Here is a 14,324-nt window from a genome sequence, read left to right on the forward strand (position 1 = left end):
CTAACTGATAAGCCAATGATCGAAGTTTAGCTGCTACATAATCTAAGTCTTTTCTCTTTTATTGTAAATAGAATAGAGTGCTATGTGATGTCTTTACTTGGCTTAATGCACATGCAATTAAGCTAGCTTAGAAGGGTGTGAGGTTAAGCCTCATTAACTGTGGGATGGGGGTACCTTGGGTTTTATTATACTCTAGAGAATTCAGCTTGTAAGAAGGGTCAGATTATAACAATGGCTGTGATTTCCTTCTGTCAAAACAAAATGATGTAAGCAGGTTACTGGATGAATTTAGATTCAAGTGAGGTAATTGCAAAACTGGGTCTGCTGCTATACTAGACTGTTGGCCTAAGACCATCAACTAGATTGTGTAAATCTCAGTACATGTGATATTGTAGTCTGTGCATCACACTTCATCAAGCGTAGGTCTTAGAATGCCCAGGAGTTTCAACAAGCTGCCTGTACATTTTCCAAGTTTGACATCACATGGTGCTATGCCCAAATTAAGTGACACAATCCCCTGTTGATTGGCTTTGGTACATTCCGGAGTTAGATTGGGAACTGATCCTAGTGTTACTTTATTACTAAAACTCCTTTCTACTGCTGTGAAACTGCAGCCTAAGGCATCTACTTAAAAACAATGGTTTATATGTTTTTTTACTCTGAGGTTCACTGGGTTTTATTGACTTTGAATTTTGTCACAGAGTTACTGCTCTAAAAGGAGTTCTGTTATTTGTAATCCTTGACGCACAGTCATTTATATGCCTTATCATGTCTAAATGTCGCATAGATTTTTATATAATTATTTTTGAAGTGCAATTGCTATTGTAACAAACGAACAGTAGTATAATAAATTATACTTTGTCAAAAAGGTCATTTTTCTTTGCTGTTTGACTTGCCAATATATTTGGATTTATTTTGTAATGGCTATGTCACTGAGATATTCGAAGAATTAGCCAGTCAGATTAAGTTTTATTAGTTCAGATATATTGGTGAATTAACAAGTTTAAAGTTCCACCATTTCAAAGGTGAAAATGGAAAACAAGGGTTGCACAAAGCCACATTGTCAAACGGAATGTTGGATTCATTCCTGCTACTATATTAAAGGTGACTGGTGTGAAATAGTTTATTGACTCTTGAGATTCTTCCTGCATATGGTGCACAATGCTGGTGTAGTACAGGGAACCAGCAACAGGTGTCACTCATTATGTCAGTAGAAAAAGCTGAAAGAATGAACAGCCTTGGGAGTTAGGTGAGTGCTTAAGTAGGTATTATCCTAATGATCTTTACCTGAAAAGTGATCTGCAAGGATCACTGGCATTTGGATAATCAAGCTTAATGAAGATAACACTACCTGAAGAACATTGCAGGTGTTAATTTGAGTTATTTTGAAGACAATAGCTTGGTATTCTTATTGACTAGAGGTCGAAAGAACTTGTTCAGACTGTTTCAAATAGGATGCAAAGGTTTAAGCCAAAGTGTAGATTTTCTTGTTCTTTTTCTGTCAAATTCGAAAATAAAAATAAAAATGCTGCACTAGTTTTATACACTACAGTTTTAAAGGGTTGGGATGGGGATGGAAAAAGAAACAGTTGTTTCTTATACATCTTTCACTTATAACTGCACGAGGGCTTGGTGATCCACATTAGATCTACAAATCATTTAGCTCAGAGCTTCATAACAGAAGGAAATTGAAACTTGAAGCAAAGTTTTCATAACTGATTTGGTCATGAATTATTAAACTTCAACCTCATTTCTACACTTACTAAATTCTGGTAAAGTTTACTTTTATTTCCAGCTGTTTCTGTCTTTTCAGTGTTTTCAGTTTATATCATTTCAATTTAACATTGACAAGCATGATTTTTGTGTCAACATTTATGGATTTCAAAGACAAATTATTCTCATTTGGTTTGAATAGGAGCTTCCTGCACCCTTGCTTGATGATGTAATAGAGACCAATGAAACTATCAGAGAGACAGAAGACAATTCGGAAAATAGCAATAGTTCCACCGCTGTATCCCAGAATTCCATGACAATAGCATGGCGTTACCAAAACTTACCAAAAGTACAGGTATGATTTTGCATTTTTGAAAGCATATCCATATGAAATTAATCAATAGAAAGCTTTTGTAACTTTTGCAAGTTGTGCCTTACCATAAAAACACTCGGTAAAAACAAGGACCGCAGATGCTGGAAACCAGAGTCTAGATTAGAGTGGTGCTGGAAAAGCACAGCAGGTCAGGCAGCATCCAAGGAGCAGGAAAACCGATGTTTTGGGCAAAAGCCCTTTATCAGGATGCCTAATAAAACCTGGAAATGCACATTTCCTTCTAATTTATTTTAATTCATTATTTATTCTAATTTTATTTTTAATAAATGCATTTTTCAAATTTATAGTTCTGATTTTTTTACATTGGCATTTCTGTGGCTTTGTACTTTTTAATATTGTGAAGTATCAGAAAGGTTAGAAATATTTAAACTAAGTAACATTTTAATTTCGTCATTGGCCTTTTAAAGAAACATGCTCAAATGAATTTGTTCTGGTACTGATTCTTCACTCTAAATAACTTTAAATATTAATAATGTTATTCCATGACACAATCATTTTTACATATTGTAGTTAAATTGTGAAGAGATATGACTGTATCTTCTATTAAGACAGGTGTCAACTACTGGAAAAACGTCAAATCTAGTCAAATCATTGCAAATAGGAATATGTTTCCTTGTAAAGCTGTTAATTTGAGGAGATGACTTTTACATGGAAAATGTAGAAAATACACTTTTTTTTGTTTTGGTGTCGATTTAACCCATCCAAAATACATTGACTGCTGTTGTAGTAGATTTCCAGAATTACCACCAACCTACTGCCCTCTCTGGGGTCTTAAACAGTTGACTAATTTTAATATATGATCATCCATAGTGAATATTGGTGGGATACTGATCCATTGTAAGCCCAGTCTTACTCTTGACATGAGAAGCCAATAGTCAACAAATGGGAGGTCAAAAGGGAGTAAGCCTCTGGAAAATATTCCCTTAACAAATCAACATTTTTCTTTACCTTTCTGACTTGATCAGACTTATCAGAGAGAAACTTACTTTAAAAATGCACTCTCTCCAAAGCCAACTTGCCAAAGCAGTAGTCTCTACCTTCAGAAAGATTTCATGCAACAACTCACCAAGGCTTCTTCAATAGCACCAAATTTAGAATCTCTCCTACCTAGAAGAACCAAGGCAGTAAGCTGATGGGAACACGACTATCCACAAGTTTCCCTTCAAGGGACATTCTATGGAAATATATTGGTATTCTTTCATGAGGCTCAAAATCCCAGAACTTCCTCTCAAATAGCATTCAGAAGTATTGATTACAATAATTGGCTGCAGTAGTGGGTACAGTGGATTCTTTCTTAATTATATGTTTTTGGAGACACGTCTCTTGATTAACTTATTAATAGCTATGGCTTATATTTTTTAACCTGGGGCAGTGTTTGTAGAGGATTAAGACAGTGTTATTTTCTGGGTCTGTAGATTATGAAGGGGCAAAAATGGCCTTTGCAGTGATATGTACTTCTTGTCAGATGTGGGAGTTTAAAGAGAGTTTAAGGGTTACTGCGGATTATATCTGCCATAAATGCTGTTGGATGCAAATCTTATTAGATCGAGTGAATCGGTTGGAGAGACAAATAGAAGCGATGAGAAATTTGCAACAGCAACAGTATGTGATGGATGGCAGTTATAGGAAGGGGGGAAAGTCTCAGATACAGTCACATGGATGGGTTAACACCAGAAAGGGTAAGAGAGGTAGGCAGCTAGAGCAGGAGTCTTTTGTGGATATACCCATTTCAAACAGGTATGCTGTTTTGGAAAATGTAGAGGGTGATGGATTCTCAGGGGAACGTAGCACGAACAGCCAAGTTTCTAGGATTGAGACTGGCTCTAGTGCAACGAGGGGTACGGCGGCTTCCAAGAGATCAATTGTGTTAGGGGATTCTGTAGTCCAAGGTACAGACGTTTCTGTGGCCAACAGAGAAAAAGCAGAATGGTGTGTTGTTTCCCTGGTGCCAGGATCAAGGATGCCTCAGAGAGGGTGCAGAATGTTCTTACGAGGGAGAGGAGCCAGCAGGAAGTCATTGTCCACATTGGAACCAACGACATTGGAAGGAAAAAAGTTGAGACTCTGAAGGAAGATTACAGAGAGGTAGATAGGATTTTAAAAAGGAGGTCCTCAAGGGTAGTAATATCTGGATTACTCCCAGTGCTATGAGCTAGTGAGGGCAGGAATAGGACGATAGAGCAGATGAATGCATGGCTGAGGAGCTGGTGTACGGAAGAAGGATTCACATTTTTGGATCATTGGAATCTCTTTTGGGGTAGAAGTGACCTGGACAAGAAGGACGGATTGCACCTAAATTGGAAGGGGACGAATATACTTGCAGGGAAATTTGCTAGAACTGCTTGGGAGGATTTAAACTAGTAAGGTGGGGTGTGGGACCCAGGGAGATAGTGAGGAAAGAGATCGATCTGAGATGGGTACAGCTGAGAACAGAAGTGAGTCAAACAGTCAGGGCAGGCAGAGACAAGGTAGGGCTAATAAATTAAACTGCACATATTTCAATGCAAGGGGCCTAACAGGGAAGGCAGATGAACTTAGGGCATGGTTCGGAACATGGGACTGGGATATCATAGCAATTATGGAAACATGGCTCAGGGATGGGCAAGACTGGCAGCTTAATGTTCTAGGATACAAATACACACCCCACCAACCTCCATATACATCGTATCATCCGTCATCATTTTCGCCACCTCCAAAAGGACTCCACCACCAGGGATATATTTCCCTCCCCTCCCCTAGCAGCGTTCCGAAAACACCACTCCCTTCGTGACTGCCTCATCAGGTCCACACCCCCCACCAACCCAACCTCCACTCCCTGCACCTTCCACTGCAAACGCAAGAAATGTAAACCCTGCACCCACACCTTCCCCCTTACTTCCCTCCAAGGCCCCAAGGGATCCTTCCATATCCAGCACAAATTCACTTGCACCTCCACACACATCATTTACTGCATCCGCTGCACCTGATGTGGCCTCCTAAATATTGTGGAGATAGGCCGCCTACTTGCAGAACGTTTCAGAGAACACCTCTTGGACACCCAGACCAACCAACCCAACCACCCTGTGGCTCAACACTTCAACTCCCCCTCCCACTCCACCAAGGACATGCAGGTCCTTGGACTCCTCCATCACCAGACCATAGCAACACGACGGCTGGAGGAAGAGCACCTCATCTTCCGCCTCGGAACTCTCCAACCACAATGGATGAACTCAGACTTCCTCATTTCCCCTCCCCCCACCTTGTCTCACTCCCAACCCTCAAACTCAGCAACACCTTCCTAACCTGCAATCTTCTTCCTGACCTCTCCGCGCCCACCCCCACTCCGGCCTATCGCCCTCACCTTTACCTCCTTCCACCTATCGCATTTCCAGCGCCCCTCCTCCCTACCTTCTATCTTAGCCTGCTTTGCACACCTTCCTCATTCTTGAAGAAGGACTCATGCCCGAAACGTTGATTCTCCTGCTCCTTGGATGCCGCCTGACCTGCTGCGCTTTTCTAGCAACACATTTTCAGCTGAAGAAATTGAGCGTTTGGTTAAGAAAAAGATGGAAGCATATGTCCGGTACAGACAGGATAGATCAAGTGAATCCTTAGAAGAGTATAAGGAAAGTAGGAGTATACTTAAGAGGGAAATCATGAGGGCAAATCGGGAACATGAGATAGCTTTGTCAAATAGAATTAAGGAGAATCCAAAGGGGTTTTACAAATATATTAAGGACAAAAGGGTAACTAGGGAGAGAATAGGGCCCAGTGTAAAAAGTGAGGTCTGCAGATGCTGGAGATCAGAGCTGAAAATGTGTTACTGGTTAAAGCGCAGCAGGTCAGGCAGCATCCAAGGAACAGGAAATTCGACGTTTCGGGCATAAGCCCTTCCCCTCAAAGATCAGCAAGGTAGCCTTTATGTGGAGCCACAGATAATGGGGCAGATACTAAATGAATATTTTGCATCAGTATTTACTGTGGAAAAGGATATGGAAGATATAGACAGTAGGGAAATAGATGGTGACATCTTGCAAAATGTCTAGATTACAAAGGAGGAAGTGCTGGATATCTTGAAATGGTTAAAGGTGGATAAATCCCCAGGACCTGATCAGGTGTACCCGAGAACTCTGTGGGAAGCGGGATAAGTGATTGCTGGGCCTTTTGCTGAAATATTTGTATCATTGATAGTCACAGGTGAGGTGCCAGAAGACTGGAGGTTGGCAAACATGGTGCCACTGTTTAAGAAGGGTAGTAAAGACAAGCCAGGGAACTATAGACTGGTGAGCCTGACGTCGGTGGTGGGAAGGTTGTTAGAGGGAATCCTGAGGGACAGGATGTACCTGTATTGGAAAGGTGAGGACTGATTCGGGATAGTCAACATGGTTTTGTGCGTGGGAAATCGTGTCTGACAAACTTGATTGAGGTTTTTGAAGAAGTAACAAAGAAGATTGATGAGGGCAGAGCTGTAGATGTGATCTATATGGACTTCAGTAAGATGTTTGACAAGGTTCCCCATGAGAGACTGATTAGCAAGGTTAGATCTCATGGAATACAGGGAGAACTAGCCATTTGGATACAGAACTGGCTCAAAGGTAGAAGACAGGGTGGTGGTGGAGGGTTGTTTTTCAGACTGGAGGCCTGTGACCAGTGGAGTGCCACAAGGATGGGTGCTGGGCCCTCTACTTTTTGTCATTTACATAAATGATTTAGATGCAAGCATTAGAGGTACAGTTAGTAAGTTTGCAGATGACACCAAAATTGTAGGTGTAGTGGACAGTGAAGAGTGTTACCTCAGATTACAACAGGATCTGGACCAGATGGGCCAATGGACTGAGAAGTGGCAGATGGAGTTTAATTCAGATAAATGTGAGGCGCATTTTGGGAAAGCAAATCTTAGCAGGACTTATACACTTAATGGTAAGGTCCTAGGGAGTGTTGCTGAACAAAGAGACCTTGGACTGCAAGTTCATAGCTCCTTGAAAGTGGAGTCGCAGGTAGATAGGATAGTGAAGAAGGCGTTTGGTATGCTTTCCTTTACTGGTCAGAGTATTGCGGCTGTACAGGACATTGATTAGGCCACTGTTGGAATATTGTGTGCAATTCTGGTCTCCTTCCTATCGGAAAGATGTTGTGAAACTCGAAAGGGTTCAGAAAAGACTTACAAGGATGTTGACAGGGTTGGAGGATCTGAGCTACAGGGAGAGGCTGAACAGGCTGGGGCTGTTTTCCCTGGAGCATCGGAGGCTGAGGGGTGACCTTGTAGAGGTTTACAAAATTGAGGGGCATGGATAGGATAAATAGGCAAAGTCTTTTCCCTGGGGTTGGGGAGTCCAGAACTAGAGGGCATAGGTTTAGGGTGAGAGGAGAAAGATATAAAAGAGACCTAAGGGGCAACTTTTTTTTGCAGCGGGTGGTACGTGTATGGAATGAGCTGCCAGAGGATGTGGTGGAGGCTGGTACAATTGCAACATTTAAGAGGCATTTGGATGGGTATATGAATAGGAAGGGTTTGGAGGGATATGGGCCGGGTGCTGGCAGGTGGGACCAGATTGGGTTGGGATATCTGGTCGGCATGGGCAGGTTGGACCGAAGGGTCTCTTTCCATGCTGTACATCTCTAACTCTATGATTCAGAAACATGACTCACTACCATCATCTCAAGAGCATTTGAGTTTGGACAGGAAAAAAAAACCTTTTGAAACACTAACATCATATAAAATATATAAAAAATGATCAGCTAATTTGACATTGAGTAGGTATTTGAACCTTGAATCTTCTGACCTATATTTAAGGTTTGGGTTACTGAGTCATGCAGACTGCATTGCAGAGAGTTCTACTTATTTTCCTTGAGCACCAAGTTCCCATTTATTTTAAAAAGTTGTTTAAAGAAGAATACACCATGGTGCAAGTGGTCAGATCTGCACTAATGAAAATTCTTTGATTGCACCTGCCAGCTGCATTGACAAAGGAATTGTGTAATTATTTTAAAGTTACTAATTCTTATTAGATGAATATTTCAGTCTAGTTGGTGGCAGTCTGAAAGGAAATCCGTATTCTACAGTCTTAAAATCTCTTTTGAAGAACAGTTGAGAAAGGCAAATAAATGTATGCCAGCGTCTGTCTTTCTAACTTTTGTGTGGCAATAATCAATGGAACCAACTCCTGTTACTGCTGGGGAAAAAATGGATCAATGTTAGAGGTTAATGTATTCCACATATTTGAATTCATCATTTAATTTCACTTTACAGTGCATTGTTGTGTTAATAAGGCTAAATAAACTAGATTATACGATTGATAAGCAAGCTTTCAGGATCATAGATCAAAATATCAGAAGCCATTATGCATCCAATTTCTAAATGCTGGCTTAAAAAAAAAGCCGATCTAATACGAATGTGAAAAATTCAGGATAAAAAGACTTTTTTTTATTATAGTATTTATGAGGCAAACTTGTAATTTGTCCCCAAGGTCACATCACATCTCTGCTCTGCTTTGGCTGTAGTCCATTTCACAGTGTGAAGTTACTGGTACATATTTAGCAGAGGAGTGCTGCTTCGACAAGCTCTATTCAAATGTAAATAGCTTTTGGTTTCTTGATGTATTACCATATAAAAAAATCCTTACCGACCAAATAATCCAGTTTATTCAGACCTGTTAATACACTGCTATGCTACAGAGTAAAGTAAAATGCTGCATTCAAGTTCATAACTGACTAAATAGATTTTTTTAAAAGATGTATTAACTAACTGCGATACACTGTCCACTTGAGCACTCAAAGGATGCTGGGTAGTCATAAGATTTCCGGCAATTTCAAAGTGGGTAAATGAATGAATGAAGTTCATTTTGAAGTGTTGAATAGTTAATAGAGAAATGTTTTCGACTGAATTGTCACATAATCCTCAAGGTTTTAAGAAGAAATTCTTACATGTTTCTAAGCATCTCAGTAGTGCCTCATAGTGGTGCTTTATACTGGGAATGACATATGTGCAGAACTCCTGCTAAGGTGACATTAAAGGAAAGAGTTCATCTTTCCATTCACCATCTCTGTTCACATCATTAGAATGGACCCTCATGATCAGTGTTCCCTATAGGTCCTGTAGCCGGACAGCAGTATGATGGATTCTGATGCACAAGATGACACAAGTTAATGTGTGTGCGCAGCCATGCAAAAAAAAATTAAAGGGTTTGAGTACTTAAATAAATCAGCCAGCCTCTTAAAAAAACACACACATACAGCACCTTGTTCATGATGTTACCAGAAAAAGAAAATAAATTGTAAGAAGGCAAAAGGTGAATTCTGTGTTTCTAATTTTGTTAACTTTGATGCAAGGTCTCAGAGATTGCGTAGCACAGTAGAATACATAAAAAGAGGAACCTGAAGTTATGCATATTGCACTTACCTTCAGTGAATTTATAATGATCATTGTCCAACCCACCACTAATTTAAATCACTCGAGTGTTTCCGTCAAAATCCAATGTTTTTGCAGCTGTCGTGTGTAATTGCCTTTACTGTTTCTCTACGCTTCAGAGGTGCACATAAATACACTTGCGTGTCTTGGCGCAGGTGGATCTCTCAGTTTGTTTCTCGGGAACTTAAGCATTTATCTTGTATTCTTAATGATACCACACGAAAGTTCTGGCTCGAACAATAGGTTAAAATGGGAAAAATGTATTTATGTGTTTACATTAATTTCAACAAAAATCGCAATACTGCCAGAAGACAAAAAATTCAATACGAAATCAAAAATGGTTGAACAAGATTTGACAGAGTATGATCTGTCAATTGGAAAGCACTGAATCAAGCAATTGACTTGCTTATCCATGTGCTAAATGAGTAAAGAAAGCACTTGAGAATGTATCAGCTTCATTGTCATAGCAATCTAATCATTGTGAAAATAACATACAAGTGACATAAAATGACCGCAGGCTCAAAAACCCCCTTAAGGCCTACCAGCTAGATCTTCCATGCTTGTAAGCCCCAGTTATTTCAACAGATTGCTCCTGATTTATGCAACAATGTCACGGTTTAAAATTCAGACAAGCTCTTGAGACTAAATGATTCATTATCATTTGTTGTAATAGTGCTGTATGTTATCCTGCAGATAACTAACTGTATGATCCAGCAAAAGCTTGTTCACTAGTAGTATACACTGCAGGGGCTATTAAAAACCAAAAAAGTGCCATTTTCCAAGATTACTAAAGTAACTGCAATTCATCTGTAAACAAAATTGTAGGATGCAAAAGCTTCTCAATGACATGTTTGTGTACTTTGGGCAATATATAAGCTGTCACAGCATGAAATCAATTTTCTGCCTAGGTTCATCTTGAATCTGAGATTTCTAACACATTAGTGTTGCAATTAGAAACATTTAGCAGCAGACAGTAGACTGAAAGCCAGCAGTCTGCTATCTGACAGTTTCTGCCTGTTCCTCTCTTCCAGCCTATCCATGCTTAAGCAATGAAGAGAAAAACACAAGTTGCAGTTGCCTCCAATAATAAATTTATCTACTTTGCAACTTCTGAGGAAAGAAAAGCTTTACCCCAGCTATTCAACTAAGCCAGATTACTCACACTTAGTTGGTTCAGGTAGGCCTTAGCAAGCTTCCCACTGAGCCTGGGAATTTGTAAAACGAGGCCTATTCACAATTCTCTGACACAGACCATGCTTTTATTACTTACTGTTTTATTATAGTAAGATCTGTCTCCACCCAGCTTGTAGAAGCAATACTCTTTCTTGTGAACTTAAAAAAAGGTTATCCCCCACCTTAATCCGTACAGCGTTGTGGATTAAAGACACCAGTGTGCCCTGGGATCCTCTGAGTAGACCCTGGAAATTTCTTGTTTCTTCTCTTTGCTTTCTTAGAAAACACTACCGGGGCCTCAGTGAGGATTTGCATCTGAAATAGACTACCTGGTGCTTTCCTGAATGAAGACATCAGATCAAAGTTCAGTTAGTCAGGGCCTTGCTAAAATGTTAAGGAGACTAGGATGTACACAATGAAAAGATGAGCTCTAGCAGAGAATGCAATAAAAACATTGTGATGGGTAATCCAGATAAAGACTAGATTATACAGACCAAAGGACGACCCTGTATAAATTGTTTTCAGTGCTTCTCCAACAATAAATTCACTCTCCTAGGATGCGTCTACAACAGCATATCTTGCCAAAGAGTATGAGTCTGTTTCTATATTTATACTGTAAGAATTTTAAAGCAAACAATATTATTGTTAATGTTATCATAATGAAATTTTAAAAGTGTTAAGATAGTAACTAGTTAATTTCTCTCGGATATTACTCCACTGCTATTTCAATTAGCACACAAATGCATATAAAGGTGTCCAGAACATTATTTATAACATTAAAGTGCTAGTATTGAAATCTATAATTTATACATCACCCCTCATTAATCTTAGGTTTTGTAAATTTATGCTTATTATTCGTTGAGAAAGTCTTCAATTCATCCCTAAGTATCTTGCAGTCAACTCAGTCTTTGTATTCTTTCCATCACATGACTGACCAGGAATCTTTCCTGATCTTGCCACTTTCCATTGGTGTGAGTTGAAAGGGTTGGCCAGCTGACAATCAAATTGTTTGGCCATGTTGTGAGCACCCCTTGTTTGGCCATCAAGTCTCTTGTGACTCAAACCCATATCTTCTGGCTCCAAGGACATTACCTACTGTACCACGAAACTGTCCCTATACTTATGTAAACCTGAACAATACCTGCCAGTATTCAGTCACATGGTGGATCCTAGCTAAGCCCAACGTGTCACACACATTCTCTTATTATAATTGGATGATCTAGATAGATAGACTTCTGTTTACAATATATAGTGCCATCCACAACATCAGGATATCCAAACAGTTTGTTTTTAATGAAGTGAGTAGTTTGAGATGTGATGTAGAAAACATGGCAGCCACTTTGTACACCCAGATGCAGCCAACCTGTTAATTTGTTTTATTATTATTAAGGGTGTTCAGTGATAAATATCGGCCATTGTAGCAGGGAGACTTTCTTCCTGTACTTCAAAATGAACATTTTATGATCTTTCTAGCTGGAAAGCATGGGTCTGTAATGGAATTTTGGATGAATTTTGAATTTCAAATTCGGTTTACAAATGAGCAACTCGAGTCTCAAACCAGTGCCCTCAACTTAAATAAGTTTAATTACAGAGATATGAAGAAAGAGGCATTGAAAACAACTTGGGAAAATCACTAAGGGGAAGGTCGGAGCATAAGCAATGGTAGACATTTAAGCAGATATTTCATAACACTCAACAAAAATTTATTCCAGTCAGTATGAAAAACTTGATGAGAAGGGTTAATAAATGCAATCAAGGAGAGTAATCAAAAACTAAGGCAAACAAAGTGGTGAAAGTTAATGGTAGGCCAGAGGATTGGGACTGTTTTTAGGAGTCAACAGCAGATGATTAAAAAGCTGATAAAAAGGGAGAAAATTGACTATTAAAATGAATTGGCAAGAAATATAAAAATAAACCAGAAGACCTCGGACAGGTTATTTGTATCATCGATGGTCCCAGGTGGGGTGCCAGAAGACTGGAGGTAGGCTAATGTGGTGCCACTATTTAAGAAAGGTGATAAGGAAAAGCCAGGGAACTATAGACCAGTGAGCCTGACATCGTTGTTGAACAAGTTGTTGAAGGGAATCCGGAGGGACAGGATTTACATGGATTTGGAAAGGCAAGGATTGATTAGGGATAGTTAGCATAGCTTTGTGCGTAGAAAAGCATGTCTCATGAACTTGATTGACTTTTTGAAGAAGTAACAAAGAGGATTGAGGAGGGCAGAGCGGTAGACTTGATTCTATGTGGACTTCAATAAGGCGTTCGACAAAGGTTCTCATGGAAGACTGATTAGCAAGGTTAGATCTCCTGGAATACAGGGAGAACTAGCCATTTGGTACATAACAGGTGGTCATGGAGGATTGCTTTTCAGACAGGAGGCCTGTGCCTGGAGTGGTGTCCCAGCAAATGCTGGGTCCAGTGCTTTTCGTTACTTTTATAATGATTTGGATGTGAAGATAGGAGGTATATTTAGTAGATTTGCAGCTGACACCAAAATTGGAAGAGTAGTGGACAGCAAAAAAGGTTACTCAGAGTACAACATAATCTTGACCAGATGGGTCAATGGCCTGAGGAGTGACAGATGAAGTTTAATTTAGATAAATATGGAGTGCAGCATTTTGGAAAAGCAAATCTTAGCAGGATTTATAGGGAATGTTGCTGAACAAAGAGATCTTGCAGTGAGGTTTCGAGCTCCTTGAAAGTAGGCTTTTGATATGCTTTCCTTTATTGGTCAGACTAGTGAGTATAAGAGTTGGGAGGTCATGTTGTGGCTGTACAGGACATTGGTTAGGCCACTTTTGGAATAGGGATTGCAATTCTAGTCTCCTTCCTATTGGAATGATGTTGTGAAATTTGAAAAGATTCAGAAAAGATTTACGAGGATGTTGCAAGGTTGGAGGATTTGAGCTGTCGAAGAGGCTGAGTAGGCTGGGGCTGTTTTCCCTGGAGACTTATAGAAGTTTATAAAATCATGAGTGGCATGGATAGAATAAATAGACAAGGTCTTTTTTCCTGGGGTGGGGGAGTCCAGACCAGAGGCCATAGGTTTAGGTTGAGAGGGGAAAGATATAAAAGGACCCTAAGGAACAACTTTTTCATGCATATGGTGGTGCGTGTGTGGATGAGCTGCCAGAAGAAGTGGTGGAGGCTGGTACAATTACCACACTTAAAAGGATCTGGATGGGTATATGAACAGGAAGAGTGTAGAGGGATATGGGCCAAGTGCTGGCAAATGGGGCTAGATTAGGTTAGGATATCTGGTCGGCATGGGTGGGTTGGACGAAAGGGTCTGTTTCCATGCCATACATCTCTGACTGTAAGCCTATTAAAGGAAAGAGATTCGCTAAAGTAATTCTGGAACCCTTGAAAGTTGCAACTGGCAAATTAATAATGGGAAACAGGAAACTGGCAGTTAATTTGAATCAGTATTTTGCATTGGTCTTCATGGTGAAGGACAAATTTATAATTTTGAAGGTAACTAATAAGCAAGGTGTAAATAAGAGGAAAGATCTTGTAACAGTCTATCAGAAGGGACAAAGTGTTTGGCAAACTAATGGGACTAAAGGCATAGAAGTCAACCAGACCTGATGATCTGAATCCATGGATTTTAAAGAAAGTGATAACAGCGATAGTGTAAGGTATTCGTTCAAAATA

At 39.8% G+C, this 14,324-nt stretch overlaps 1 protein-coding gene across 2 annotated transcripts in view; it reads left to right on the top strand.

Annotated features, from left to right (window-relative positions):
- The window catches only part of elp4 (elongator acetyltransferase complex subunit 4), a 267,666-nt gene that overhangs the window by 65,972 nt on the left and 187,370 nt on the right, over positions 1 to 14,324 (top strand). For both annotated transcript variants that reach the window (XM_060839056.1, XM_060839058.1), the window contains exon 4: positions 1,916 to 2,068. In XM_060839056.1, the coding sequence (XP_060695039.1) occupies positions 1,916 to 2,068 (153 nt within the window). The remainder of the gene's footprint in view (positions 1 to 1,915; positions 2,069 to 14,324) is intronic.

This window comes from Hemiscyllium ocellatum, chromosome 18 (assembly GCF_020745735.1).
Source record: "Hemiscyllium ocellatum isolate sHemOce1 chromosome 18, sHemOce1.pat.X.cur, whole genome shotgun sequence".
NCBI classification, from domain to species: domain Eukaryota; kingdom Metazoa; phylum Chordata; class Chondrichthyes; order Orectolobiformes; family Hemiscylliidae; genus Hemiscyllium; species Hemiscyllium ocellatum.